We start from the raw sequence: 27,991 nt of genomic DNA on the forward strand, positions 1-27,991 counted from the left end.
TTTCAACCCAGTGAACCATAAACTCAGATATAACAACAACAACCAAGCTTTTATCTCACTTAGTGATACATTTCAATTCAGATATATAAACAAAAATTCAAGGATTAGCAAGTACTCCAATAAACTTTACTTCACGACAATACACTTCCTCACTGTATTAAATTTTGAATAGTACCAAACAGTTCAACAGTGGCAGTATCTAACGTGTAAAGATATTGATACCTATCATATTTAAAATTAAACAAGCATACTGTTCAATCAGTAGCCATAGCATGATCTTATCCTGCAAGCAATGAAAAAAAGATGACAGTTCAAAAGCTGCCAACTATTGTAAAGCAAGATAACAGAAATCGATGTAAAATACTAGCACTACGTATCAGCAATACAGCAAATTCATACCGCAGAGGTTGATGCAGCAGAGTCGATTATCCCCATATTAGTCCTTGCTAAACAGGTCCACAAGAACTGCAAAATCAGAAACTGGACACGCTAAATTGATACAGTGTAGCAGTGATATAAGCTATGGTCTTCATGGATCATAGTGCAGCCGCAGGCTGGACCCTTTACAGAACCGAGAGAATCAATAATATGTTATTTAGGCAGAATAATAACAGTACAAACACAATAGCTCGGGAAAGGATATCGACTTGGGCCAAGTTGATAATAACAATTCCAAATCCCAGCAACATCAGGATTAACAGTGCTAGACTAGAAATTTATAACCAAAACAAAACCAAATTGACTGATAAAAACAAGCCATAACCACTGACAGATCCATATATTCAAGCATACAACGGTCTCTCAGTCCATGCCCCAGAGACATGGCCATTCTCGCAAACATAGGCCCTGACCACCGGCTCCCCATCGTCATGAAACCCAAAGACCCTCCTCAAGCAAAATGCAGAGTGAAGATCCCATGTCTCCCTGCAAGCACAGAAAGCACAAGCCAAGCCAATCTTAGCCTTGTTCGAGTCACTTATCGTCTTCCACACCCTCGACCGCTTGAAGTTTTTGAAGGCCCCCCTAAACAGCATGTACTTTCGCTTTTCCTCCGCGTGAATGCATCCAGGCCAGTCGCATATATACAGGCAATCGCCCCTATAGCGGCTGGCGAGCAGCTTGTTGCCCTGCTCACGGCTTAGAGTCCAAGGCCCCGTAGCCAAATGGGAGTTTAGCGGTCCCACCCACGGCTTCATCCTCCTAATGGGGGCAATCGAACCGACTGTGATGGCATTATCGCCGGGGGAGGGTTCGATCGGAATAAAGGCAGCATCTTGAGCCTCTGAATTGTCGTAGACGGTGTCAGAGTAGAGGTCATCGAAGACGGACCAGCCGGAAACGTCGGAGGGGTCCTGTGATGGGGTATTTCGCGGATCGCTCGAACACGAGGACGGAGAAAAGGAGGAGCAAGAGGGAGGAGATAGATAGGGGCCGATGTCGCGCTCGAGGCCGAAGTCGGAGTGCTCTAGGAGGACGCCAGCGTGGTGGAGGCCGGGGCAGCAGACAGAGAGCTTATGAAGGGACGACCAGGCTTCGGCCGTGTCGGTGGTGGAGGAAAGGAGATCCGGTGGGAGGGAGCGGCAGCAGCTGGAGCGACAGCAGACGGTGCGGACGAGAGAGGAGAGGCGGGAGGAGACGCAGGCGAAGCGGGCCCAGTCGCGGGGATCGGATTCGAGTTTGGCGAGGATGTTGAGGATGACGTCGTCGGAGAGGAAGGCAAAGGGAGAGGAGGCGCCGTTGGAGGCGGTGGCAGCCGCAGCGGCGGAGGAGGAAAAAGAGGAAGAAAAGCGCGAGACCATCGGATCGATAGAAATTGGAACTTTTGGGACTTCTCGATTGAAATCGAAGTTAGGGATTGCAATGTGGATGAAGGTGACCCCATTTATAACCTTTTTACTCTACAACTTAATTTCAATTTACTTTAAAATGAAAACCAATAATAATGATAATAAAAATAAAATACTTACGCTTTGATGATAATGACATTATATTAAAAAAAATAATGAAATAGGTAGGATCAAAGTTTGGCCCTATTAAAATAAATTAAAAAAATGTTCAGAAGTCTAATATTCCATGATTATACGTACCATTTGAAAGAAAAAAATCCTATAAATATATCATAATTGGATATTGAACTACTAACGTATAGACGACAACGTTACACTACATCATAACTCAGGGCTTGATAATGACGACATAAATATATTTCGTGAAACAAGAACGGAGTTAAAGGGGGGGTGATGGCAGCAGCCACCCCCTCTTCACTTTTTAAATATAAAAAAATGTATGAAATATAAAAATATGGGGTGAAAGAGTGGTGAATGAGAGATAACGATGTGATCGTCTCCCTTAATATAAATACATATATTTCGTTCTCTCAGTATAAAATTCCTAACTCTTTCCCTGCCGTGAAGTAGGATCTCTTTTCTATTATTGAGTTGAACATGCCCATTAATGATTAGATAGATTATTTTCTAATAATTATTCTAACTCAATATTTTCTAATATTCCATTAAAATATTCAACATATGCACAAGATTTCGAGACAATTGATTATAGATTTAATTATTTTAGAGAAAAAAAGATACCCTTAATTATTTTTTTAAAAAGAAAATTTTTATAATTTTTTTAAAAAATATATATTTTTGTACAAGATAGTAATTATATCATATCTACCCCAACGTATAACAACTACTGTATAAATGCTATAATGTGTTAAAATAAATCTATTCAACTTAATCAAAATTATTAATAATTTTGATCTAACTTTATCAAGTTAAAATAATTTTTATAAAATTCAAAAAAAATATTTAATATAATAATATTTTATATATAGTAATTTAAATTAAATTAATTTATTTTATCATATTATAACTGCTCTATATTACATAGCTACTATCTATTATAACAACTATACTTTAATTGTTAATTATTAAACCTCGAATAAAAATATTTTTGATTGATACACTTTTTAATTTTTTTATAAAAGAGATACTCTTTTCATAATTCTAATACTTATTTTGATAATTCTAATAGGATTATATAGGGCCATTATTTTAATTATTAAATGAGGAGAGTTAAGATTGACAACTCTTTTATAAAAAAAAATTGGCTTTATATAATATAATTAAATTTAATTAATCATAATCTTATCCTTTAGTCTCAAACATATAACTAATTTAAATATCATTTTATATGCATTTATAGGATAATTGCACCACCCTGGTGGAATGGAAAAATTTTATGGAATTAAATTTCACCTCTAGGTGAATAAAGAAAGGATAGAAATATCTGAACACCTGGTTTCTATAGGATAATTGCACAATCCATTGATGACATAATTAATGTGATAATGGATACTAATTGCTATGCCTACTTAAGGATCAATAAAAGCAAATAAAATGTCTCCTAGAGTTTGATGGGTGATAAGAGGTGTATTTTCTAAGCAATAATAATGAAGTTGAGGCACAAATGTGAGATCAAACTGTCTATTAATCACTTTGTAAGATCTAAATACCCAAGTGCAAAAAAAAAGAACTACCGAATTTACCTTATCCCTTACAGGTATAATGTGAGATCAGACCCACACTTTCCTACATTTCGCCTGTGGATAGTAACATCTGAATACATAGTAAAAAAACTTGGGGTGCATGTCCACTGGAGACAATAATCAGTACACATCACAATCAGAACGAGAATAATGCACAATAGAATCCAATGATCACACTCCACGAGTCCACGTGAAACTGAGTCAGACAGCCGGAAAGGCCCAAATGGATCAAAGTGGAGCTAAACAATTTCTAGTTGCGTATTAGAAAAGCCCTCTCCCTAGCGAGTACAAAACGAAGCAAGACATTGAAAATTAACGATTCCTAGAAACATGAGCAGCACTGGTCAAGACAGCTCATACGGAGGCATAATGGAGCAATTACAAAGAAAACATGAGCATCACTAGACAAGACAGCTCATACGGAGGCATAATGGAGCAAAAAAAAAAGGCTCTCATATCTAAAAGATCTTCCCAGATTTCCTAAGAGTTGAACAAAAAAATAATTCAAGACGCATTATGCAGGCTCGCTTCTTATAATAAACATTTTAAAATTCAATAACAAGAGTATACAAGTCAGGAACATTCAAACTCAAGTCTCGGTGTCTACGGATGACCAAACAGTGCATATTAGATAAGAGTACAACGGCAAACAGGAAGTCCATGGCCAGACAGTATTGCCGCTAATCCGATACTTAAAAAACTTTAAAATCAGCATCAGCGTGTTCCTTCCACATAACTTCACCTTAACGAGTACTGGGCGTTCTAATCAGATCTTGCCTATGCAAAGCAAAAAGTGTAAATAAATATACTTGGGAGAAATATAAGATCAATTTTCAAACATCTATTGAAATCATACCTCAGGTGAGGAAGATGGAGATGCGTTCTGGCTCCTAACAGTGTTTTTACTTGCAGGTTTGACATCACGGGGCTGCACAATAGATGATTGAGACCATAAGGTCATAACTCTAATTTACAGAAGTAACGGGAGATAAGATGATTAAGAGCGTAATTCCGACTTACAGAAGTAACAGGAGATAAGCTCCGGGTACTGTTAGGACTGTGTTTAGTAGGACTTTTATTTGCAAGCTTGTCATTATGAGGCTGCACACATACAGTTTAGTTGATCAAGATAATAAAACAGATGATTAAGACCATAATTCAAACTTCCAGAAGTAACTGGAGATAAGCTTCAGCTGCTGCTAGGAGTTTGCTCGCTAGGGCTTTTACTTGCAGGTTTGCCATTACGGGGCTACATGCATACAGTTTAGTCGAACAAGTAAAGGGAAAGGATAATTAAGACTATAATTCTAACTTACAGAAGTAACTGGAGATCTGGATCTTACTGGAGATCTGCAAAAAGTTCCAGAAAACTGAATTCAATATCCATATTGCTGTTTAACTTAATTCAAAAGCCTGCCTTTTCTGCATCAGAATACATTCGGGAAGCAGAATAAAGGGCCCAAACTTCTTTTAAAGTATTGAATTCTTATTTAAAAAACATTCCGCTCGTTGATGAGATATAGTTGGTGCCAGCAACAAATTTTCAAGTACTTATTTGACAACATTTAACCTAAAAACTATCATGACTATAAATATCATGACCGTGAGGTGCAGGATACCAGGCTGAGAACCCGGGCAAGCACTCCCCTAATGTGCCGATTGCTAGCGCATTCAGAGCCTCAGCGCCCAGCTCTGCCAAGGAAACTACACCCAGAATCCTGAGGGCCGCTTATAGCACTGGATGATGAATGAGTGGCAAAAGTTGTTCCTAGCACTTGTCCAAAGCCAAATCCACTTAGAGTAATCCAGTTTGTTATTGCAACCATTCCTTTCTGCCCCCAATGAGGCCCACTTGTCAGAAAAGCCCAGTTAGTGGTAAAGATCAAGATGTTCTGCAGGTTTCATAAACTGCTCGTCTATGAAACAGCATACCTTACAACACCAAAATAGTTGCAAGCATTTCCATCATATCCAATCCAGATCCTAATATCCAATCCAGAGATTCCCGCTTAAGCCCAAATCTAAAAAACAAACAAATTAACTTTCAAAGATGTATAGCTGGTCAGCAAGCACAACATCACAAGAACTGGCTCGTTAAAGGGACCAAAGTTAAAGTTACATATTGGCTTTCACTATTAAGTACCATTTTAACAAATAAAATCTTTCAAAACGCGATAGATACTGATAATTGAAGCAAAAATCCCAGTTGACATGGAAGAAAAAAGCTTGGACCATACTAATTAGACAGCATTGTAGTAAATTAATCAGCTAAAGAGAAACATGAAGTTAGTAGAAATGGTAAGAGGAAACATGCCAGTGCAGCAACCAAAATTTGCTTCAACCATGAAGAAATAGTTCAAACCCTGTTCAGTATATTTTTCCTCTATAAGATTCTTGTAGTTCTAGATGGATGGAAGAGACAAGTGCTCAATAAGCAAACAATGGAAAAGTCATGTCAAGCCATTAATAATTTTTTAACAATTAAGTGAAACTGAATGACTACCTTTAGCTAGACAGTGTAAGAATGATAAATAGTTAAATACATTCATGTTGCTCAAATGGAAACAAACATGGAGACACAAGATAAACCATTCAACAAACCTAAATGCCGGCACAAAACTTCAACATGTCTACACTGGATTAAAACAAGAGAACAAATGCTAAAACCCACCTAATTTTGTTGAGGATATCCGATACCCCATAACTGAATACAAAAATTGTCTTCTTTTGATGACTAAATTTTTTCTACTGAATTCAGTACAGCATAGCTTTTATTGAATTTTCTTAATAATGAATATGATGTGTGATTCAGTTTGCTCCCGCATAAAGAGTTCCCAAAATACAAACTCTAGTATGGTTAGCATATTATTCAAACCAACAATGAAAAAAAAACGTGGCTAGTTGGGCATTAAACAGCAAGACTAAAAAGCCAACGATGAAGCATGAACTCAGTTCTTGTCACAAAATGAATGACAAAATAATGAATTATATTTTATTTTTATTTTACTAAGATAATAATCTTATAGAAAATTTATGCAAATCAATTTAATGTAAAAATATAAATTAATAATTTTATTATCTTAAATTGTCTACAACTCAACTTCAAGACATTCCCAATTTGAGCTACCTCAAGAAATGAGCACTTGAATTTGTTAACCAACTGTCAACTGAGAAGCTAAATAAATAGCTTGGTTCTTTAAAGACAAAACTAAACTAAACTTAAACATGATCATGAGGAAGAACATGCAAACACGGAATAAATAATACTCTTGTTTCCTGATTACTTATAGCTAATCATAGCCTTGCAATCCTTCAGATAATAAACCTCACAAAAAAAATTGTTCATATATTCATCTGTATGAATAGAAAAAACTGAAATACTGAACCATGAAAAATAATTATCTTGCTCTGTGTTAGTCAATTGTCAATTTATACTTCTGGTGGATGTTAACAAACTGGATAATTTTTTGTTTTACTTTACCTTGATATTGAACGGCTACGAGAACGAGAAGATGCAGATCTTGACCGAGAACCAGACAAGGAACGACGTGATGACTGTGCCTTCGGTGACTTGCTGCTCGACAATTTATTATCAGACAGTCATGGAACATTTATTGTCATAACCATGAGAATAAAACATTACAAACCTTCGACTTCGGCTGCGGCTCCTACCATCGGCTGGACTTACACTTCTTGAATAAGAGCGGCTACGACTTCGGCTCCTAGACAAGCTTCTCTCCGAATCATACTGCTTCACCTATCAATATAAGAAATGATAGGAAAGTTGTGTGTGAGAAGATGCTTAAACATGATATTGAGAGATAAGGGAAGTGTCGAGTCAAGATACTCTTATATATGCCCGTGAAAATGCATTCCGGAACTCAGAGTCATCAAGCTTCTTAATCTGCAAGCATATGTTGGCTTAAGAGTCAAATAACATTTGAAGAACAAAATTCCTAATAATCATCAAAAAGTCATTTCCCCTTGATAACAATCAAATGCTGATACTTGAGAACAAGGCTAAGCAGGCTTAGAATGCGCTAAACTGCAAAATCAGAAATTAACTAGGGCATAGAAACTTACTGCATACTTCATGTCATCATAGTTTGTATAATCTACAATCCCATGAGTACCTGAAAAAAGAAGCTCGTGCATAAATTACAAATAAAACTTGGACAACTTTTAAATTAAGGAGATAAATAGTTTCAACAAAAAAAAAGCAGGCCAAACTAACCATTGTTAATATGTAAGACTTATTAGTTTCAAAACTAGACACAGAATAGGATGAGTATAGGACTCTTAAATGCATGGTATGAAAAGGACAAAAGACAACCAATATTATAGAAGGTACAAAGGTCTATATAAAAACAAAATCTCACAACGTCATTGCATTAAACGTTAACCTACTAGAGTAATATAAAAAGAACCTCTATGGGGAAAATCATATTTATCAAAGCAAACATTAAAGATGTCTGACTAGAAAAAGCTTCTTTATTCATCTAATATACATCTAAAATCAAATTTATGTACTGAATGTAACAAGTAGAATCATATGGCTTGACTATAGGCTACAAGAAAATAATTTAACCCAACAATTCAATTCATTAACATGAGAGGTCAACGTAGATTATGATGCAAAACACAACCTGTCACATAAATAGCACCTAGCTTAGCTTAATGAAAATTTTTAATTGAAGAGAATCTTAGCTACAAGCTGCCATTTAAACTAGGCGGTAATGGTTCAGCTAATTTACATGAGAGACCATTGTAGATTATGATGCAAAACACAATCTGCCACAATAAATACCACTCAGCTTACAGAAGATTCTAGTGAACAGAATCCTAGTTATTAAAATGGAAGAAAAAAAATCTAGGGTAAAGAGAAAAGTATCTTAGCTGTTCTAACATGAGTGATTTGATTGCAAAAGACAAATTTCATAATAGTTGGTTGGATATGTAAGAATTGTATGAAAATAATGATATGAGTCGAAGCAAACCACAAGTCCACAGAAAGTTACAGAGGTCATTCCACTAAAAGGAATCAAAGGAGAATATCATAATTGGTTAGATGCAAATTCAATTTTCAACATAACCATGGAGAGTAGGTCAGTTGATCACTTAGGTGGTTATATAAAGTCAGAGCAGCTAACCTCGCCCATTGCGAAAAACTTCAGAAAAGCAGACATCACCAGCTCGGCGCATGTGATCCTAGAGAAGATTTTTCCAAATTTATGTCTAAATTATATGGTGAACTTTACGCATTGACAATTAGATCATGAACAAACCTTCAAGTCTTGCCATGATGCCGAGGAAGGTAAACCAGTGACCATAACTACATAGAACCATGATGAAGCAAACTTATACATGAAATTAATCATCAGAGTGTAATCACTTGGATTTTATGATAGGGTAAATACTGACCACGATACTCGGTGCGCCTGGAAACACCGCCACGATGACCTCCACTGTTGTAGCTTCTATGCCTATCAAGTGATGACGATTGGTTCCTACCGCCATGAGCAAGTTCCACCTACCCCAAAAAATTGCACGAGTTCATACAGCAAAAGTATTACACACCAAAAACAAAGAAAAAGAAACAAAAAACAAATAAGTGCCATTGATAAGCCCACCCGTAATTTGTGACCATCAAAAGTATATCCATCACGACCACGAATAGCATCTTCAGCATCACGAGGATCTTCAAACTGCAAGAAGGATTAATATAAGATCTAAGGAGAATATACAAGCAGTAGTTCCCTAAAATTGCACCTAATTACCAATTTTTTACAATTGCTATGGCTCCAAATATATGAAATTCGCAACACTGCTGAAGTAGAGAGACAACAAATAGTAGTGGTTGCTTCTCATGTATAGGTTTCTAAATCAGATATACAGTCAAAGGAGTATTACCTCAATAAATGCATAACCTGGAGGCCTTGGAGGAATCTTCAGATCAATATCAATAATTGGTCCATACTGCAACATAACAATACTGAATATCAAACAAAGGAGTAGGGAGAGAAAGTAAAAAATAAATAAATAAGAGATATCAATGGTTCTTTAAGCTAACTAGAAAAGCAACAATATTTTATCCCAATTTGAAGATCCCAAATTATGAAAAAACAGATAAGAACTTATGGATATGATTTGAATCATTCATTGTTTTGAAGCAATTTAAAACAAAAGAGGTAGGAAAATATTAAAACACAAAATTTCATGAATAGTGAACCTGAAATAAACTGCAAAACAAGAATACAGAACATACTAGAGCAACAAATGGAGTTACGACCAAAACAATGCATCATCCGCATTCAAAGAGGGCAGTAAGGGGTAGGTAGGTATGTATTAGTACAATACTGCAATATGACATATATGCACAAAAATGGAGTTATATCAGCTGACAAATCTAGCGAGTCCAATACTTATTGACTGAAGAAATACAAAGAATCTTCATCAAATGGCCATTACCCTATTCCAACTTTCGCATTTAGATATTTGAAGAAGATCTCAATTTAGCAATTCTATGAAAGATTTCATTTTTTTTCCTGCATGAATATTTTCTGTGTAGTATACTAAGACAATCAAAGCACTTTTTTTCCCCAATAAAAAACATAAGGACAAAGATTAAGCTTCCATGACATATTTCATTGGTAGCGAGGAAGATGATAAAAAGGTAGTATTTTGAGCAAAATCAAGAGGAAAAAGTAAGTGCTGTCACTGCAACTTCCTTTTCCTACATGTCTGCCCAATTGGGGCCGAAATAAGACTAAGGAATTGGATAAAATCTAATTCCTTCTCCTCTCCTCTTTCTTCCTTGTGAAGGGATGAAATTGATAAATATTTTTTACTTTTTAATACTTCCTATTTCCCTCCAAGTAAACACACCATTTAAAGTCACTCATAACAAACGGAAGGATTTTCCTCCCAAACCAAAAAATTCAAGATTTTCTTCAATAAGAACTTCTACGTAAGAACCAAAATAAAGATTTTATAACTACTCTAGCAAAAGGGTTTCATTCAACATGGAAAAAGAGAAGACATATACCGATGAGAAGCAAAAAAAAAAAAAAAAAAAAGAGCAGACCTTGTGGAACAGATCTTCCACCTCTCTTTCACGTATGTCCCCTGGGAGATTGCCGACGTAGATGGTTCGACTGTATCGCTTACTCATGATTCCTTCACAGAATATCAACAACAATCAAAAAATAAGAAAAAAAAAAATCAAAGAATCGTTCCACAAGTCGACGGCACTAGATCCACCTAAAACTTCAACTTTTAGTTTTTATTTTTTGAAAAAAAAAAGTGAAAAAGAAGAATGAAACAGTGAGAATAGGTTTACAGAAACCCTAGGGCGAAATCAAGAAGATCGTGAATCCAGTAATAAGAAAGAAATCATCAAAACTTAATAACCGGCCAAGAGAAATCACAGAGAAGCGGAGAGGAAGAAAAGAAACTTCACCTCGGCGATAGAAGAGTCGGTTCCGCTCGGTGTGGACCAGGTACAAGCGTTCGGTTTTGGGGCTTCGAGGGTTTCGACGAGGAAGCGGGCCTGCGGACGGTGTTAATTTATGTCGCACATTTGTATTCGCTCGGGTGGTCACAGTTTGGAGGGGGTGTGATGGGCTGTTTGGATCGAGTCAAAACAGAATATTATAAAAAAAATCTTAATACGAACCCAATTCCCAATTCGATCCGAAAATATCAACTCAAAGTTAAATAACCCGATCAACCAAATAATAAATACGTCCGACCTGAAAAATAAAATCTTCTAATATATTTATAATTTTTCTCTTTTATTTTAATAATTTATTTTTATTATATACTAAGCTTTCGTTATCTAAATATTTAAAATAAAATTTAATTTAATCCTAACAAATTTTATATTCGGATCAATCTGAATTAACCTAAACTTAAACCATATCTCGACTGATGTGGATTCCTGCGTGGGCATGACACGTCAGCACTAATTTTGGGGTTTTTTCACTCTGTGTCGCTCGATTCGCGCTCATTTCTCGCCGCAATCCTTCCTCCTTGCCCTAAAACACGCTCTTTCTCGTCGTCTCCTTGCCGCCGCTCTTTCTCTCCGCTCTCTACCCCGATCGAACTCCCGGCGATGCTCTCTGCGCCCTCTGCTCTCTGCTCTCTGCTCTCTGTGGTCCTAACTCTCGACGCTCTCTGCTCGCCGCTCTCCCTTCCCATCGAACGTCCGACGGCCAAAGACTCTCGACACTCTCTGCTCGCCGCTCTCCCTTCCCATCGAACGTCCGGCGGCCAAAGACTCTCGACGCTCTCTGCTCGCCGCTCTCCCTTCCCATCGAACGTCCGACGGCCAAAGACTCTTCCCCTAGCCCTCCCCTGCCCTAAATCTGCCCTGGTATTTTCCTTAGCTGATTTAGTTGGATCTTAAGATTTTTTTTATTGGATCTAAACGCCACTTGATTTTCTTCTGTTTAGCTGCTCGCCTCACACTTCCATTGTGTAGATCAAAATAGGGTCGATCAAATTTCATTGTGATAGAGATTCTTGCTTTGTACATTCATTAGTGTAGCCTGTGTATGGAAGCTCTCCTTCCATCAGTTTTTCCTTGTGTGGCATCATCAAGTGTTTAAATTAGGTTGGGATTGGTTGGAAATATTTAAGAGATGGAGATTCTTCTTAATGAGATGATTAATTTACAACTCGACAATACAAATCAAGTGTTTGGTTCCATGATTGATTCTTTTTGTGTAAATTGCAGGGAAGTTGAATTTTTACTGGTATTCAGATATTCAATTTGTGATATCTGCCGTGATATAACCATTACATTTGCTTAATGTCTGTGGAAGAGTTTATATTGAAAATTGTTACAACATGTTGCATTTTATCTGAGAATAAGTTATCTAAGTTGCAGCATGTCTTAATAGCTATAGTTCTCTATTGTTATCAGGTTGTAATCACCTATATAGTTTCTTATCTATTTAATATGAAATATGTTCATTGTAATTTGCAGATTTGATTAAAAATCCACAATTTTAGCAATCGTAGCATGGAGGAAAGTCGTTGTTTCGGATAGGTCGGTGTTTATAAAGACCAATGTTTAGAGTTTTGTGTGTTTGATTTAGTAAATTTTTAAAATAAAACATGAGAGAGACCAGTACTGTGCTGACAGACATCTCTTATAACTTTAGTATTTTGATGTATGTTCTTTACCATCTGGATGTATGGTCATCGCAAAATAGCTTATTTCCTATTTTTGAATTGATTTAGCATATAATCTATGAGCATTAAAAAATATTTGAATCTAAGTAATTCTTGTTTGCTTAATAGGTTGTTATTTGATGGCATCATCAAAGTACAACTCCATCGACAATACAAAATTTGAACATGTACCATGTAGAGATTGCGGACGAAGAACATTGGTATGTGTTTCTAGATCGAGTAAAAATCCCGGAAGGAGGTATTATGGATGTGCCAACATGGCTTGCAAAAGTGAGTGGTAGCTGATACTTTGTCTAATGAAGACAGAAGTGAAATATGTCGTGGAAGGTTAGGAAGAATAGAGTCAAGGTTAGACAGTGAATACATTGCTTCTCGTGGGCATAATCTAGGAAATTGGAATGTACCATCAGTGGTCTGGATATTAGTTATAGTGAATTTAACTCTTTTGGCTGTATATCTTATTACTTTGTTAGTTCGGTCTTGTTAATTAGTGTTGAGTAATGTTGTTGTTGTAATATGACAGATTAAATGTTTGTAATAACCAGCTTAAGACTAATTAGTTTAGATGGTTAATTAGTGTTGACTAATGTTGGTACTATAATGTGATAGGATAATTTGTTTTTAGTTAAGATGGATAATGCAGAACTTGTTATATACCGGTTTGATCATTTTATAATGATTTTTTGTGCGTTCTTCTTTTTGGACTTGTTCTTACTAGTACCCATTTTGTAATGGTTTGATCATTTTGTAATGATATATAGCTGCCTCTTGATATCTACTAGCATTGCAGAGACCCTTGAGCAAGGCATTATAAGGTTCAACTTGCACAACGTCCTTCCTATCTAAGAAGGTCATAGCCTCATTCAACTTCACAAATTTGCAAAGCCCATTGACAACATCTGTGTATGTAACAGTTAGAGGAGTAAATCCCCAGTTTTTTATTTCTTGAAGAAATTCTCTTGCAGTCTCAAGTTGTCGGTTGTTACATAAACATTGGATTAAATGTTTATACAAATATAAATCTTGATCACCCTTTATATTTCCCTTCATCCTTAACAATTTAATGCCTTCCTCAAATCTGTTGATGCTGCAAAGAAGAGGCATAACATTATAATAAAAGTTCGGAAGATGAGTGCAACCAGACTCGAGCATCTGCTGAAATACATTATGTGAAATTGGGCCCTTTATAAGATAATTTAATGTGACAACATCTGGAAGAATCCCCGATTTTACCATTTCTTTATATACAAACATTACAATGATGAAAAAAAATTTCCACTGTGTGAGAAAAAAGTATCTAAAAGTCTGTTGCAGCATGTTGAGATGGATGGTTGCTGTTTTGCTAAAATTGAATATCTGAATACCAGTAAAGCTTCAAATTCCCTGCAATTTACACAAAAAGAATCAATAATGGAGCCAAAACACTTGATTTGAGTAGAAGCTCATTTGAATGCTTTAAGAGCTAAGGTTACATCCAACATAGAATCCAACACATGAACTAACCTCTGAGGATGAAGGCCACCTTTAAGGGCCTGCACTACAGATATAAACTCCGCAGTATCTAGATTGACCATGTGCAACAGTTGCATATGAAAATGTACGATAATTTAGAGAAATCCAGACGAAGGCAGGCTTGGGAATGGTTAAATTATAAAACTTGGTTATCATTTCATCAAACAATGGATATGCAAAGAGTCCTTCCCTCTTAAACAATGGATATGCAAAGAGAAATTAAGTCTCAGCAGTTTGTTAAAATGGCATGCATAGCTACACTTAACCATCACACAGCATTGAACAAGCTTAGAAACATAAGAAACCAGTATCATATCACACAGCATTGAACAAGCTTAGAAACATAAGAAACAAGTATCATATAGATAGATCAAGATCCATATATTGTGTTTCAAGGAAAAAAATTTGAGACATCCTGATCTGGCTTAAACTTCTTGACTTCCCTTCTTGACTTCCAAAGCTTTGGCTTGGCACACTGCCTTCTTAGCCCCTGACAAGCCTGGGTGTGGCAGGAAGCTCTCCACTTGTTTCAAACCCTTTCCTCCGAATGTCGCCAAGTGTAAGAATACCCTCAAGAAAGTCTTCGTGATCAATGATAAGAACACAAGTTTGTTGTTTGTCATGCATAAGCACAATGGCATCCTTTAGTATAGTAGTTGTATGAACTTTAGCATAGGTCTTTGACATGGCTAAAGAAACCTGGAGGAGAAAATAAATGTTTATGTGAAGCCAAACAAATTAAGAAGCACTAGTTGGGCTAGTAAGAAAGCTCTCTCATTACATTCGCCACTACCAATAAATTCATACCTTAAGGTCATCTAGCAGCATTTCATTGTTGATAGTGCCGACCTATCCGAAACAACGACTTTCCTCCATGCTACGATTGCTAAAATTATGGATTTTTAATCAAATCTGCAAATTACAATGAACATATTTCATATTAAATAGATAAGGAACTATAAAGGTGATTACAACCTGATAACAATAGAGAACTATAGCTGTTAAGATAGGCTGTAACTTAGATAACTTATTCTCAGATAAAATGCAACATGTTGTAACAATTTTCAATATAAACTCTTCCACAGACATTAAGCAAATGTAATGGTTATATCACGGCAGATATCACAAATTGAATATCTGAATACCAGTAAACTTCAACTTCCCTGCAATTTAACAAAAAGAATCAATCATGGAACCAAACACTTGATTTGTATTGTCGAGTTGTAACTTAATCATCTCATTAAGAAGAATCTCCATCTCTTAAATATTTCCAACCAATCCCAACCTAATTTAAACACTTGATGATGCCACATAAGGAAAAACTGATGGAAGGAGAGCTTCCATACACAGGCTACACTAACGAATGTACAAAGTAAGAATCTCTATCACAATGAAATTTGATCGACCCTATTTTGATCTACACAATGGAAGCGTGAGGTGAGCAGCTAAACAGAAGAAAATCGAGCGGCGTTTAGATCCAACAAAAAAAATCTTAAGATCCAACTAAATCAGCTAAGGAAAATACCAGGGCAGATTTAGGGCAGGGGAGGGCTAGGGGAAGAGTCTTTGGCCGTCGGACGTTCAATGGGAAGGGAGAGCGGAGAGCAGAGAGCATCGAGAGTCTTTGGCCGCCGGACGCTCGATGGGAAGGGAGAGCGGCGAGCAGAGAGCGTCGAGAGTCTTTGGCCGTCGGACGTTCGATGAGAAGGGAGAGCGGCGAGCAGAGAGCGTCGAGAGTTAGGACCACAGAGAGCAGAGAGCAGAGGGCGCAGAGAGCATCGCCGGGAGTTCGATCGGGGCAGAGAGCGGAGAGAAAGAGCGGCGGCAAGGAGGAAGAATTGCGGCGAGAAATGAGCGCGAATCGAGCGACGCAGAGTGAAAAAACCCCAAAATTAGTGCTGACGTGTCATGCCCACGGAGGAATCCACATTAGTCGAGATATGAATTCGAGAAGGTATTTCGAGATGCATATCATTTCTCTTCTAAAAACCCCTAGCGAAATCACAGTTCGATTCTCCGAAGCGCCCACATATAGAAAAATACTCGAAGTTTATATTCGCAAATAGAGTGTTATTTCAACTTTGAAATGGCCTTACAAAGACAACAAAGACGGTAGAGATCAACTGTCAATCGTATCCATATGACCGTTTTCGGATGCATTCGATGGGCGAACTAAGGGAGGATCGCTCAGAATTAGTCAAGCAAAACTTGAATACCTAAATTATTAAAATAATAATAATAATTATTATTATTAAAATTAGATTAATCGAGCTATAATTACATAAAATTTATGAAAGTGGACATCATAACAAATAATTTAATAATTTATAATACATATGGAATAATTACCAATGTTAAAATTAAAATAATTTAAGTTTTAACTTTTTCCCTTAAAATTAATATGCTATTCAATTTATAAATTTTATTACTCATCAAACATCCATATTGGATATAATAAAATAAAATTAATATGTAAAATGGATCATGGATCACCTCATCCATGTAAAAGAGATTGCTGAGCAAAATTCCCCGTAATTTACCTCTATGGTAGATCGCACGAGACAGGCTTAAAACAACACCCAGCTACTAACCTGAATTTGATCCTAGATCTCATAATGACAACACTATCACGCATTAGCTAACTGTACATCTTGAGAGAACAAAAATAGATATTATATGTGATGATAAAATGTGATTCGCTTGCACCTAATATCCACCAGATTTATCGATGGACAAATCAATAAGGCCGCCAACACACCTAGATGTTCTTACAGTTTTAACTTCTTCATTCGGAGTAATCATGTAAAATAATATAACATTGCATTAATTTTAGTTTAACTTGGCATCAGACAATCGTTTGCACTGGACATAAAAATACAAAAGAAAAAACACAATTTGCTAAAGTTTGTCGCCTATAATAACGATTTTACAGCGCTTCTCTACTTTGTAGCCCATTCCATCAGAATCAAGAAACCATGAAACCATTCAGAAATGTTCCCATTAAATCACCTATATTTTCCAATCTCTCTTTTCTTCTTGATGGTTCGGTTTCCATGATAAACAAATGCATCGATAATTCCAGACACCGTGAAGACACCTGAAATTTAATAGCCCACAATAAGAAACTGGATTTCTCAAATAACTTGTCAGGAAATCCTGTGTGGGAAGGGGGTAAGATTATGAGAATTGAAGCACTTTGAAGACAATAAGCATTTTTTACTTTATACGGACAGAATGGATCTCGGTCATCCAAAGCGAATGACCGAGATTAAAAGACTCAAATCAGATGGTTAAACAGTGGAGCTTCATAGGATATCCTTGCTTCATCCTTTATCCTAGTTTTTTTCCTTGCAGTAAGTGAAAGAATGTATGATTGTTTTTTATTAACTCTAAAAATGGCTCAATATGGCCTAAAAATGGCTCAAGAATGTATGATTGCTTCATCCTTTATCCTATTTTCAGGCATCAATTCACAGGTAATAAACAGAAATAATTTACAAACCTCCAATTATTGCACATAGCTGTGTCACGTAGTGCAAGAATGAACGGTTTTCCTCTGTGAAAATCACCTGCAAAGCATTTCCAATTAATTAAATAGGAGAAATGAAAATATGTATGAATACAAATAAATTCCAATTAGACATCACATAATGTCATATTTAATTTATGGCGACTTTGAGAGTACATATATTGAACTAATTAAGGATATGTATGAGGATGTAACAACCAGAGTAAAGACTTCAGGCGGAGTAACTGAAGCATTTCCAATAAAGATAGGGTTACATCAAGGATCAGCCCTAAGTCCCTATCTTTTTACACTAATTATGGACGAACTCACTACGCACATTCAAGACACAGTACCGTGGTGCATGTTGTTTGCAGATGATATTATTTTGGTAGATGAGACACATGAAGAAGTAAATGCTAAGCTAGAATCTTGGAGGGAAACACTAGAAGGAAAATGTTTTAAGCTTAGTAGATTAAAGACAGAATATATGGAATTTAAGTTTAGCAATATTAGAAGTAATGAAACATTTGTTAAGATAGGAGAGGACAAGTTGCCCGGAACCGAGAGATTTAAATATTTAGGATCATTTTTACAAAATGATGGAGGGATTGAGAGAGACGTCTTACATAGAATACAAGCAGGATGGGTGAAATGGAGGGGAGTGTCGGGTGTTTTATGTGACCGTAAAGTACCTCTTAAACTTAAAGGTAAGTTCTATAAAACCGTTGTTAGACCTGCTATGTTATATGGAGCTGAATGTTGGGCTATGACTCGAGCACATGAGCATAAGATGAGAATTTGCATAAATGAGGATGTTAAGGTGGATGTGTGGACATACGAAGATGGAAAAAATAAGGAATGAGAGCATTAGAGAGAAAGTCGGAATTGCATCTATTGAGGACAAACTCCGAGAGACACGTTTAAGATGGTACGGACATGTACTTAGACGACCAATAAATGCTCCAGTTAGGCAATGTGAAACTATGATAAACATGCATATCAAACGAGGAAGAGGAAGACCAAAAAAGACTTGGTTAGCAACAATAAAACAAGATAAAATTTATTTAAATATAGATGATGATATAATAGGAGATAGAGCTCAATGGCGTAAAAGGATTCATACAGCCGACCCCACCTAGTGGGAAAATACTTGGTTGTTATTGTTGTTGTTGTTGTTGTGACTTTGAGAGTGCATAATATTTACAAGTTTCAAGACTAATTTATGAAAAAGGAAGTAACAACAAAGTAGGATCCCTCGTAACAAAATGTCATAGGAATGAACTGCTTGGAATGAACAGTGGGACAACAAAGAAGACCAGCTGCAAGGAATGAGAAGAGGCTTTTTTCCTGCCTCACATTGAAAATTTCACAATGCCTTAATAGTGGATGAAAACAGGATTTAGTGGTGTAATGCCTTAATAGTGGATGAAAACAGGATTTAGTGGTGTAATGCCTTAATAGTGGATGAAAACAGGATTTAGTGGTGTTTGAGGGCTACTGCTTTAACATCTGAAGTATATTGACGTAAAAGGGAGATTGGCTACCCATCGCAACCTATGCAGGTTGCACGTTACAGTGAAAGATCCCCTCTTAACAAAAGAATCATGGTTTTTGCCGGTTTGAAAGTCCGTCTGTATGGGAGACATTTCATACATAATTATGCTTGAACCAATATACTTAAAGGAAGCTTCATGTCACTAATAAAACATTTGGAGGCCAAACAAAATTCAGACTTGATAGGTAATTAGTAACGAAAAACAATGTAGAAAATGTGAACATGCAGCCCAATTCATTTCAACATGAAAACAATAAAATTGCTAATAAAATAAAATTCTGAAAAAAAAAATCTCACAAAATGTCAATTCTTTTCGTTATGAAAACCATAAAATTGTTAATAAATTAAGCAGAGAAACACACTTCCAGAAACCCTGCTACAGTGAGAAGACGGGTAGGGTATATTCAGAAGGAATTTTCTTGCATATTTATGCATAGATAATGCAATATAAGCACATGACCATTATTATATCTTGTTGACAGCCTCACAAAAGGAACATAATGGCAAACCACTTCTCAGTGCTCACCTTAATTGGCGAGAAGTCATAAAAGAAGTACACCCCATGAAGGTGATCTGGCTGTGCGTTTCCATCTCTGAAGTGATCAGTTACAGAAAACTGGAAAACAAATTTCATTAAGCTTTCCTGCACACATCAGAGATAAGAGTAGAATATGGGAATCAAACCTTACCTGGTTTGATTGGATTTTATGTCCTCTCATGTCTTGGTAGATAGTTGGAACTACCTGCAATTTTCCATAGCTATGGTAATTTAATCACATTATTATAAATACAACAACAATCAAACCTTATCCCATTGATTAGGATAGGCTAACATTATTATAAATAAAAAAGGGCAGTTCGGTGCATGAAGCTCCCGCCATGCGGGGTCCCGGGGAAGGATCCATTGTACGCAGTCTTACCCTGCTTTTTGGAAGAGGTTGTTTCTAGAATTCGAACCCGTGACCTTTTGGTCACATGACAACAACTTTACCGTTGCGCCAAGACTCCCCTTCAACATTATTATAAATAGAAAAACGAAAATTCAGAACAGTATTAATACGAATGTGAGGAAATATGTCAGGATTAGCCAATTAATATTTACTAATCAAGGATAATTAAGCAAATCATAAGAGCAATGTGTCTCAAATAGTGTAACAGTAGGTAATCCACTCACCTTGATGAAGTACTGGTACATCCCAGATGAACCTCCTTGATTCCACTGCACTCTATATTTTAACAAAACCAGATCTTACAAATATGCACACACTTGTAATCCTACAAACAATGAATTCATTTCAAAAATGAAAAGAAATAACTTACCCATCAAGTGGGTTCACCACACCAGGGAATTTTTTTCCAAATGATAGTTTGTTTATCTTGTGGGTTATCTATTATTTAAATTGAGGTAAATATGTAAGCCAAAAAAATAAGACTAAAAATTATTTTAAATTAATTATTGTAGTCTCTCAAATCAAGGCATGTCAAGTTATTTACATTGTAATCATGTGTGTGGATGCCTGATTGATGGATGCTTTTTCCAACAGAGAAGTGAAAATTTCCAGCTACCTTGCTGACATCCAATAACCCATGGATATTACATCCTTCCCCCTTTTCATCTTTGATTTGTTGAAACAATCCTTCTCTAGAACACTGAATAATACTAGAAAATGTTAACTCAAGAGATGAAGCGAATATGAGGAATCAGAGATAAAACTTCTATAATGATAATTTTTTTTTTATTAGTCTTTTCTATTCATCTTTGTCTATGTTATGGGCCATATACCAGCACAGTTATGGTTCACCTTGGCTTCCAAGTCACCAACATAAGTCATACAAGAGGATGCACAACTCAAATCTTATATAAAAGATGCTTACATGGAATGCAAAAATTTTAATGATAAATGTACATAATTCAAGCACATAGTTAATCTGTTGGGACATTTTAGGCTTGACCTCTATTTCTTCATATACATCAAGCCACCCCAAATTGGATTTGACTGCTTCGATAACATTATTCAGGTACATAGTTAGGCAAGTCTTGATACAGTCAAATCAACTGTGATAAATTCCAGTCCATTTTAAACCAACAAAAAGGACTATGTCTCTTCCCCTAAACAACAATTCTACTTTTTAAGACTCACAAATGGTGACAATCTTGAAGATTAAAGGTCATAGACTTTCAATCCAAATTTTAAAACGAGTTTTTCTGGATAAATATCAAAGAAAAAATAAATTTGAGAGGGATATTGAAATCATATAAACCTGATCAATGAGATCAGCATTTGTTAGAGCCCATCCTTTCTTCTTGTATGCTTCTTGAACTTCTTCACATGAATTACAACACTGATCATCTGACTGAGAAAAGATAGGGAAGCTCAATCTCTATTTGTCAACAGAAACAAATTAATAACTCTCAGACATATTGAATTTTGACCAGGACAACATACATCTTCTGCTCCATAACAAGTACCACAGTAAGCTTCATTGTGATCAAGCCTTCCTCCATGCTTTTGTAAAGGCCTTTCAATCTGTGTAAAATGGAGCACCGTGCTTGTCATAAGTCAGATAATAGGGTTAAGAATTACACACTGTACCAGCACAATGCAGAACTTAGGGGGATATAAATATTTTGTGAATGAAAGTATTAACAGCGAGAGGTATGGATAGAAAATTGAAGATAAGATAAACAATAAGTGAATTGAAAAATACTTGATCTAAAATAAACAGAAGTTCATAAACAATAGAATTGAATTAAAGAAAACAATAGAATTGAATAAAAGAAAACTGACAGTGTTTCTAATATGCATGATGATGCAACACAACAGAAAGGCACTATAACATAAGCTTGATATCCCTAAGGAAGATACAGATTCGGAAGCAAAATATGTTCATAATGTGAAATACTGATTTCATTTTGCTTTACAGTAAATTTAGGCTTGAAGATGCAAAAGCCTAGATTGTAATCCCTTTTGATTAATAAATTCTTTTGAAGGAAAAGAGTAGAATCTTTACATCAAGAATTAGATTGAGAAAATAATTATTGTTGCATGCTTCCCAGACAGTGTTGAGTGATAAGGTATTAGACCGAAAAAATAATCATTGTCACATAATAATCCAGTCAGTAATTGCACATTTATCATAAGAAGAAGTATGTGCTTAAGTTTGATAAACAGTTCCATACCTGGAAATGAGGGAATCTATGACATCCTATCCAATCAAAACCTCTTTATTTTAAACAGGTTGAATGTAACAAACTTAAACCACCATATCTCAAAAAGAATCCAAACCAAAGAAGGTATTGTGCTAGTGGATTACTCTGCTGACAACCAATAGTGCCAAACAAAAACATAACCTTCAATTAGGTTAATTATAGTATATATCAATATGATGATTCACAGGGATGAGGACCTTTCGTTCTTAATAGAAAAATCACAGCATTGAAAAAACGATAGTAAAATAGCTCAGTTTGTAACACCACAAAATTTTTATTCAAAATAATAACTATTCCATATAAATCTTGTGGATTTTGGCTATTTATATGTTTGCTTTGAAGATTAGATCCAATTCAAATTTATATTGGATATTTAGTCTTTGGGAGAATATTTATCTATTACTTATGCAGTTCGTGCAAGCCAGGCATAGGAATGACAATGAAACACTTATTATATTCAACTAAATCAAATCAGAAAATATATATTCCCATTCCATTCTTATCCTACCAGATTCCTCAAGAAAAAACATTCTAATCCAGATTAATTTCAACCAAATAGGGTGCAAGATTTTAGTGTCAGTAAAATGCCTTTATAAATCAGATGTCCTTTTTAACTACAGAATATCTCATACAATCAATGAAGTCTATTGAATAGCTTACACACAAATACACAAACAAAAAGAGAGCTAGGAATCAAGAAGCTAATCATCTCAACGAGAATATAGATGTAAAGTAAATTCTAGTGGCTATTTCGTAGAGCTAATACAAGAGAATTAAATAATATGACAAAATAAATTTGAAGCGAACTTGATGTTGAACTTGGAAGTGTATTCTACTAATTTAAGACCAAATGTGACAGACTAATATCCTTATTGATTTTTCGATAAAAAAAAATAGTTTGAAGTTTAAAAATGAATTAAAAAAAAAAGAACTAAATAGCTGAAAGCCTGAAAGACAGATAGCTCTTGATAATTATTATTGGAAAAAAACAATAATCATTATAGACTTCTAAGTTCAATAGACTGGGTATATGACATTCATATTTGATTCATACAGAAGAAGTTAAAAACCTTTGGAGCACCAATACCACCCTGCTTTGACTCGATAACATTTCCTAGATGGTCCAACCGTTTCTTTATTATATCATGCCTCTGCAAGAGAACCAGTTTAAGATGATGAAATATTAAGGCTGTAAATAAAATGTCCATTCAGCCAGGAATAACTGAACAAACAAAAATTTTACAGTTGGAAGTAGAAACATACAATGTCATAGTGCTGCTCCCCACTTATGTCTACTGTATCAACACTAAGAAGTGAACAGGCTACAGATGGAAAAGTAACATCAAACTGCAAGATAAACAACATGGTTATTCTTTTTTGGGAGCGATGCGGATGATTTTACTAAAAGTAGAGGGGAACATTGCACCCCTAAAGTTTACCTGATTTTGAAACATGTCCATATAGTTTGAAGATGGAAGACAATGTGACAAATTTTCAATTATCAAACAATGCCAGGTGTTTGCCACATCATTTTTCCGTTAACTTAATGGTATTAGTAGTTGGGTTAGGCGAATTTTCAAACTCTAAGGGACATTTTGATATGTTTATGCTTTCAGGTATTCTTAGAAGTAGGCAAATCTTTGGTGGTGAAATGAAATTTTCGCCTGGCATATATTATTTTCCAAATATATCATGGAACAAATAAAAATTTCCTAAAACATGTGTGTGAGTTCAAAAAACAATCATATGAATAAAATGATTGTCATGAATAGCAATAGAAGTAGATGCTGCAACTCAATCTACTGTTTCTAGAAATAATCCAGATATATGATTGACGACTCAAGTTTTGGATTTTAGATATTTATCCATCAAAAAGTTAAGAAAAGTCATCAAGATAAAAGTTTTATACAAGTATCACAGGCTTAAGATGCAGACTGCAGTAGTACTAGATGTGCAACAACTGCTTCAAACCAATGTCTAATCCAGACTGAAGACATACATTGATTTGTAGCCTTTCTCCTCTTGAAGCATCTACGATCAGCCTACTCTCAGTTGCTGAGTAAAAGAAAAGTCCTAAAGAAAAAAGGGAAAACAACCAAAAAGAGGCTCATCATAGCTATACATGTTTGTATGTTTATCATGTTTAATCAATGGGTTAAATAGACAATTGAAAAAAAATAAAAAGAAAAGAAACATCATTCACAACCACGACTGCTGATTCAAAACATGAAAGGAGCCTACAGAGGATAGATAATCACAGCCATTAATTAAAAAAAAAATCCTACCAATGTTGGACCAAGCCTAGAGGCAATCCTTAGCATCTAATAGCTCAATTAGCACAAATTTTATTCCCTAACAGTCTTGTCTCCAATGACTTAATCCATACAGGATATTCTTCTTTTCTTTTTCTTAGAACGATATGGGATATTTTTCTTTTTTCATGGAACCTATGCTTCAAACCACTATGATTTACCCTTACGGATTTTAGTTGTGCTTCATTGAACGTCAATTTATTCTTCCTATATTTTTCAGAGTGATCTTCTTCATTTAAAGAGTGCTCTATTGAGCTTCCATTAATTATCATCATCTATAGCACCATGAATCTAAATCAAAAGAGTCATCATCAAGGGAATCAAACACTCAAAGAGACTAGGACTCATCAGAGTTGTTGTTTTCATTTGCTAAACGTTCTAGCTTCTCTTTTACTTTGCCTCTTCATCAGAATTGATGTCTTAAATTGGTAAATGTTCTAGTTTTTTCTTTTTACTTTGCCTCTTTACTTTGATTCTTTTGATGTGTAGTTTTCTAAATTAGTTGCATAGTTTATCTTGCTGATAGGCTAAGAAGGCATGAAGTGCTACCATACTTTGCAAGAACAGTCGCGGCAGCCATCGAAGACTACCATTCTAGTTCCAATATCATTTCACGAAACGGTTGCGGCACGAATTAAATATATATATCCATTTAAAATTTTGTTTAAATAAGTTTAATAATCAAATTAATAATATTATTATTATTAATTTAATTAATAATAATAATAATTTGATTAATAACAATAGGTTAATTAAAATAAATAAATATAAATATATAAAATTTATTTAGAAATTTTAGAATTTAAATTAATTTATAGAAATTTTTTTTGGAATAATTTCATTAGGCTTTGATTAAATTAGCTATTTAAGTTGGAAGTTGAGTTAATTTATTAATATATAGTTTTAATTAAAACCTAAGGTTTTGATTAAAATTGTGTCTCTTTGTGCATGCACAGTGTTGTTCTGCCACCATCCGACCCGGAGTTGATATGCTCTCGAGCTGACGGCAATCATCACCGGCCACTACATACAATTCCCCTCTACAACAATTTGTTTTCCTCCTTTCAAATGCACTGCAGGTTTCACCGTCGGCTAACACTCCTTGTTCTTTCCCATCGCGAGTAGTCGAACAATAGCCTCCGTAGGCAACCTGCCATCGTGGGCCTCCACCGGAGAAGAGACCGCGAGCGGCTATCCAAAAAGAGTTGGGTAACGAATTTAATTAAGAGGAATTATCTTGGAATCTAGGCGTGTTAATTCAGGTGGGTTGAGTAGGTTCAGGTCGTGTTGACGCAGAGATTTTACAAAAAAAATCCCAACCCAAATCCGACCCGAACCCAAATAACCTAACCAACCCGAATAACTCACAATTTTTTTTTTTTTTGCTATTTTCTGTATAATTCATTACTTTTATCTCAATACTTCATCATTATCATACTAACCTTGATATGAATATACATAATTTTCAAAATAAAATTTGATTTAACCCTAAAAAGTCCACTAAACCCTAAATTCAGGTCAACCCGAGTCAACCCGAAAACCACCCAACCTGAACCCGATATTTTTCTGGTTGACTCAGAATCAAGTTGGCCGGTCGGATTCATTTTTGACATCCCTAGATTAACCCTAAGTCATTCTGTTCCAGCCATTCCGTTCTTTTACCATTATAACGTCCGAGGATGGTGTCCCAAAGCAAGCCACATTATTTACCGGAACACTGTTTATTTACCAAACCGGAACTTTGGAACAGCGTGAGGGGGACGCTCATTCCGACCATTCCATGTCTGTTTTGATGAACCATGAGTGCTACTGACCAAAGATATATCAATGATTTGAAAAATGACTGAACCACTAGGAAGTGTGAGAAGAGAACAGGAACATGACAACATATACGAGAACAATCAAAGGCCAAAGGGAAATGCTCATATTGGAAATGGAGAGAAATTCAAGAAGACACGTTTGAACACCAGCAGGTCCTTAGTCTAAAAAATATGGTACGATCAAGCATATTTTATGGATCAAAAATTGTAGGACACTTAGGAAACAACATATACAAACATTAGTATAAAGAAGATGAGAATTTTAATTTAGGGCATATAGCAACGTATTTACATTTACAATATTGCAAATATACCATGGAAAGTTACTCGCGTAATAATATCATAGGGATCATAATTTAATTATTCAGTGATATTTCTTTGCCAACACTTATTTTTGATGCACCCTATTCGACTGTGAAAAAAGATTAAAAGGAAATAAGAACTAGGATAAAGAGAACGAAAGAAAATTAAATAACTGTCAAAATGATGAAATTATAATAAGGACATTTTAGGAATGTAATTTGTACAAACGCTAATAACCATGATGTGATATTATTAGCCTTCCTCTTAACGAGATTTACTTGAGATTCGAAAACATATAACGACCTCTAATGGAAATTAATAGAGATTTACATATATAAGGATTTTGAAGAGGGAAACGCGTATTTGTTTCTTTTTTTAGAAAAAAAAAACTAAAGGCCAGGGAGTTCCATCAAAATGGATGGCGCTACAGAGCCAATGCAAACCACTAATTAAACTGGATTCCCACCAGAAAAAGAAGAAAGCGCCATCTTTTATCAAATAAAACGAACAAAAGTGAACGCTCATCGGCAATCATGTAAGCACTTTATAGAAAATCACAAGGTCACAAAAAAAAACGAATCGACGAAAAATAAAAGTGAAGAAGTAAAAAAATTGGACATCTCCAAAAAGAGACGCATCGGATCGCCTACTTGACCGAATTAAGAAAACAAAAAATCGATCACACGGCAAGCGATGGAAGCGAACTTACTAGTTTCGGAGATAAACAAAAAGAATATGATGATGGAAGAGACGACGGTGATGACGCCTCCGGACGAGGTCCGGGAGTGGAAATCCTCGTTTATCTTGGGGTACGCGTCGAGATTCTTGAGCTTGTTGAGAATCATCATGACGCGGCCCGGCTTCACGCGACCTCGAATTCGTCGGAAGAAATCTAGGGCTTGTGACGGCAGACCAACTCCGCCGAGGCCGCTCGGCTCCGCCGCGTTCTCGACGGAGGCCCCTCAAAATGCGTTAAATGAGAACAGATCTGCCAATTTTCCTCCGCCGCCCTAATAAAGGGC

The 27,991-nt window shown here is 35.7% G+C and overlaps 5 protein-coding genes across 15 annotated transcripts; all 5 read right to left on the reverse strand.

Moving 5' to 3' along the window:
* Window positions 1–577: 577 nt before the first annotated feature.
* LOC121985830 (phytochrome A-associated F-box protein-like) lies at window positions 578–1,870 on the reverse strand. The gene has a single exon (XM_042539499.1). It carries the CDS (start codon window positions 1,797–1,799, stop codon window positions 783–785), a length of 1,017 nt encoding a protein of 338 aa, XP_042395433.1. The 5' UTR covers window positions 1,800–1,870; the 3' UTR covers window positions 578–782.
* Window positions 1,871–4,050: 2,180 nt separating this feature from the next.
* On the reverse strand, window positions 4,051–11,163 carry LOC121985831 (serine/arginine-rich-splicing factor SR34-like). Of its 11 annotated transcripts, none has more exons than XM_042539506.1 (15): window positions 11,010–11,163; window positions 10,635–10,726; window positions 9,461–9,526; window positions 9,181–9,255; window positions 8,972–9,080; window positions 8,836–8,882; window positions 8,701–8,758; window positions 7,634–7,683; window positions 7,398–7,454; window positions 7,198–7,307; window positions 7,032–7,124; window positions 4,867–4,900; window positions 4,571–4,651; window positions 4,407–4,478; window positions 4,051–4,327 (listed from the first exon to the last, which is right to left on the reverse strand). In XM_042539506.1, the coding sequence occupies exons 2-15, from the start codon at window positions 10,719–10,721 to the stop codon at window positions 4,313–4,315; spliced, it is 954 nt and encodes a 317-aa protein (XP_042395440.1). In that variant the 5' UTR covers window positions 10,722–10,726; window positions 11,010–11,163; the 3' UTR covers window positions 4,051–4,312. The 11 variants fall into 11 exon arrangements, 7 of the variants coding, with proteins under 7 accessions (XP_042395440.1, XP_042395434.1, XP_042395438.1 ...); XM_042539500.1 differs by having other exon boundaries at window positions 4,051–4,322; window positions 11,010–11,145; XR_006113270.1 differs by lacking the exon at window positions 4,051–4,327 and adding an exon at window positions 4,728–4,799 and having other exon boundaries at window positions 4,418–4,478; window positions 11,010–11,145.
* Window positions 11,164–13,462: 2,299 nt separating this feature from the next.
* Window positions 13,463–14,322, reverse strand: LOC121987019 (pentatricopeptide repeat-containing protein At5g46100-like). Its single transcript, XM_042540933.1, has 3 exons — window positions 14,252–14,322; window positions 14,113–14,131; window positions 13,463–14,026 (listed from the first exon to the last, which is right to left on the reverse strand). The coding sequence occupies exons 1-3, from the start codon at window positions 14,320–14,322 to the stop codon at window positions 13,463–13,465; spliced, it is 654 nt and encodes a 217-aa protein (XP_042396867.1).
* A 406-nt stretch (window positions 14,323–14,728) lies between these two features.
* Window positions 14,729–15,178, reverse strand: LOC121987845 (chloride channel protein CLC-f-like). Its single transcript, XM_042541565.1, has 2 exons — window positions 15,068–15,178; window positions 14,729–14,959 (listed from the first exon to the last, which is right to left on the reverse strand). Exons 1-2 carry the CDS (start codon window positions 15,086–15,088, stop codon window positions 14,744–14,746), a joined length of 237 nt encoding a protein of 78 aa, XP_042397499.1. The 5' UTR covers window positions 15,089–15,178; the 3' UTR covers window positions 14,729–14,743.
* A 1,885-nt stretch (window positions 15,179–17,063) lies between these two features.
* On the reverse strand, window positions 17,064–27,982 carry LOC121985833 (endoplasmic reticulum-Golgi intermediate compartment protein 3-like). The gene is made up of 13 exons (XM_042539507.1): window positions 27,679–27,982; window positions 24,534–24,607; window positions 23,798–23,881; window positions 23,605–23,685; window positions 21,771–21,851; window positions 21,586–21,678; window positions 20,818–20,973; window positions 20,644–20,711; window positions 20,498–20,549; window positions 20,013–20,066; window positions 19,850–19,939; window positions 17,763–17,829; window positions 17,064–17,357 (listed from the first exon to the last, which is right to left on the reverse strand). The coding sequence occupies exons 1-13, from the start codon at window positions 27,815–27,817 to the stop codon at window positions 17,266–17,268; spliced, it is 1,131 nt and encodes a 376-aa protein (XP_042395441.1). The 5' UTR covers window positions 27,818–27,982; the 3' UTR covers window positions 17,064–17,265.
* Between the last annotated feature and the right edge of the window lie 9 nt (window positions 27,983–27,991).

This window comes from Zingiber officinale, chromosome 5B (genome assembly GCF_018446385.1).
Source record: "Zingiber officinale cultivar Zhangliang chromosome 5B, Zo_v1.1, whole genome shotgun sequence".
NCBI lineage: Eukaryota > Viridiplantae > Streptophyta > Magnoliopsida > Zingiberales > Zingiberaceae > Zingiber > Zingiber officinale.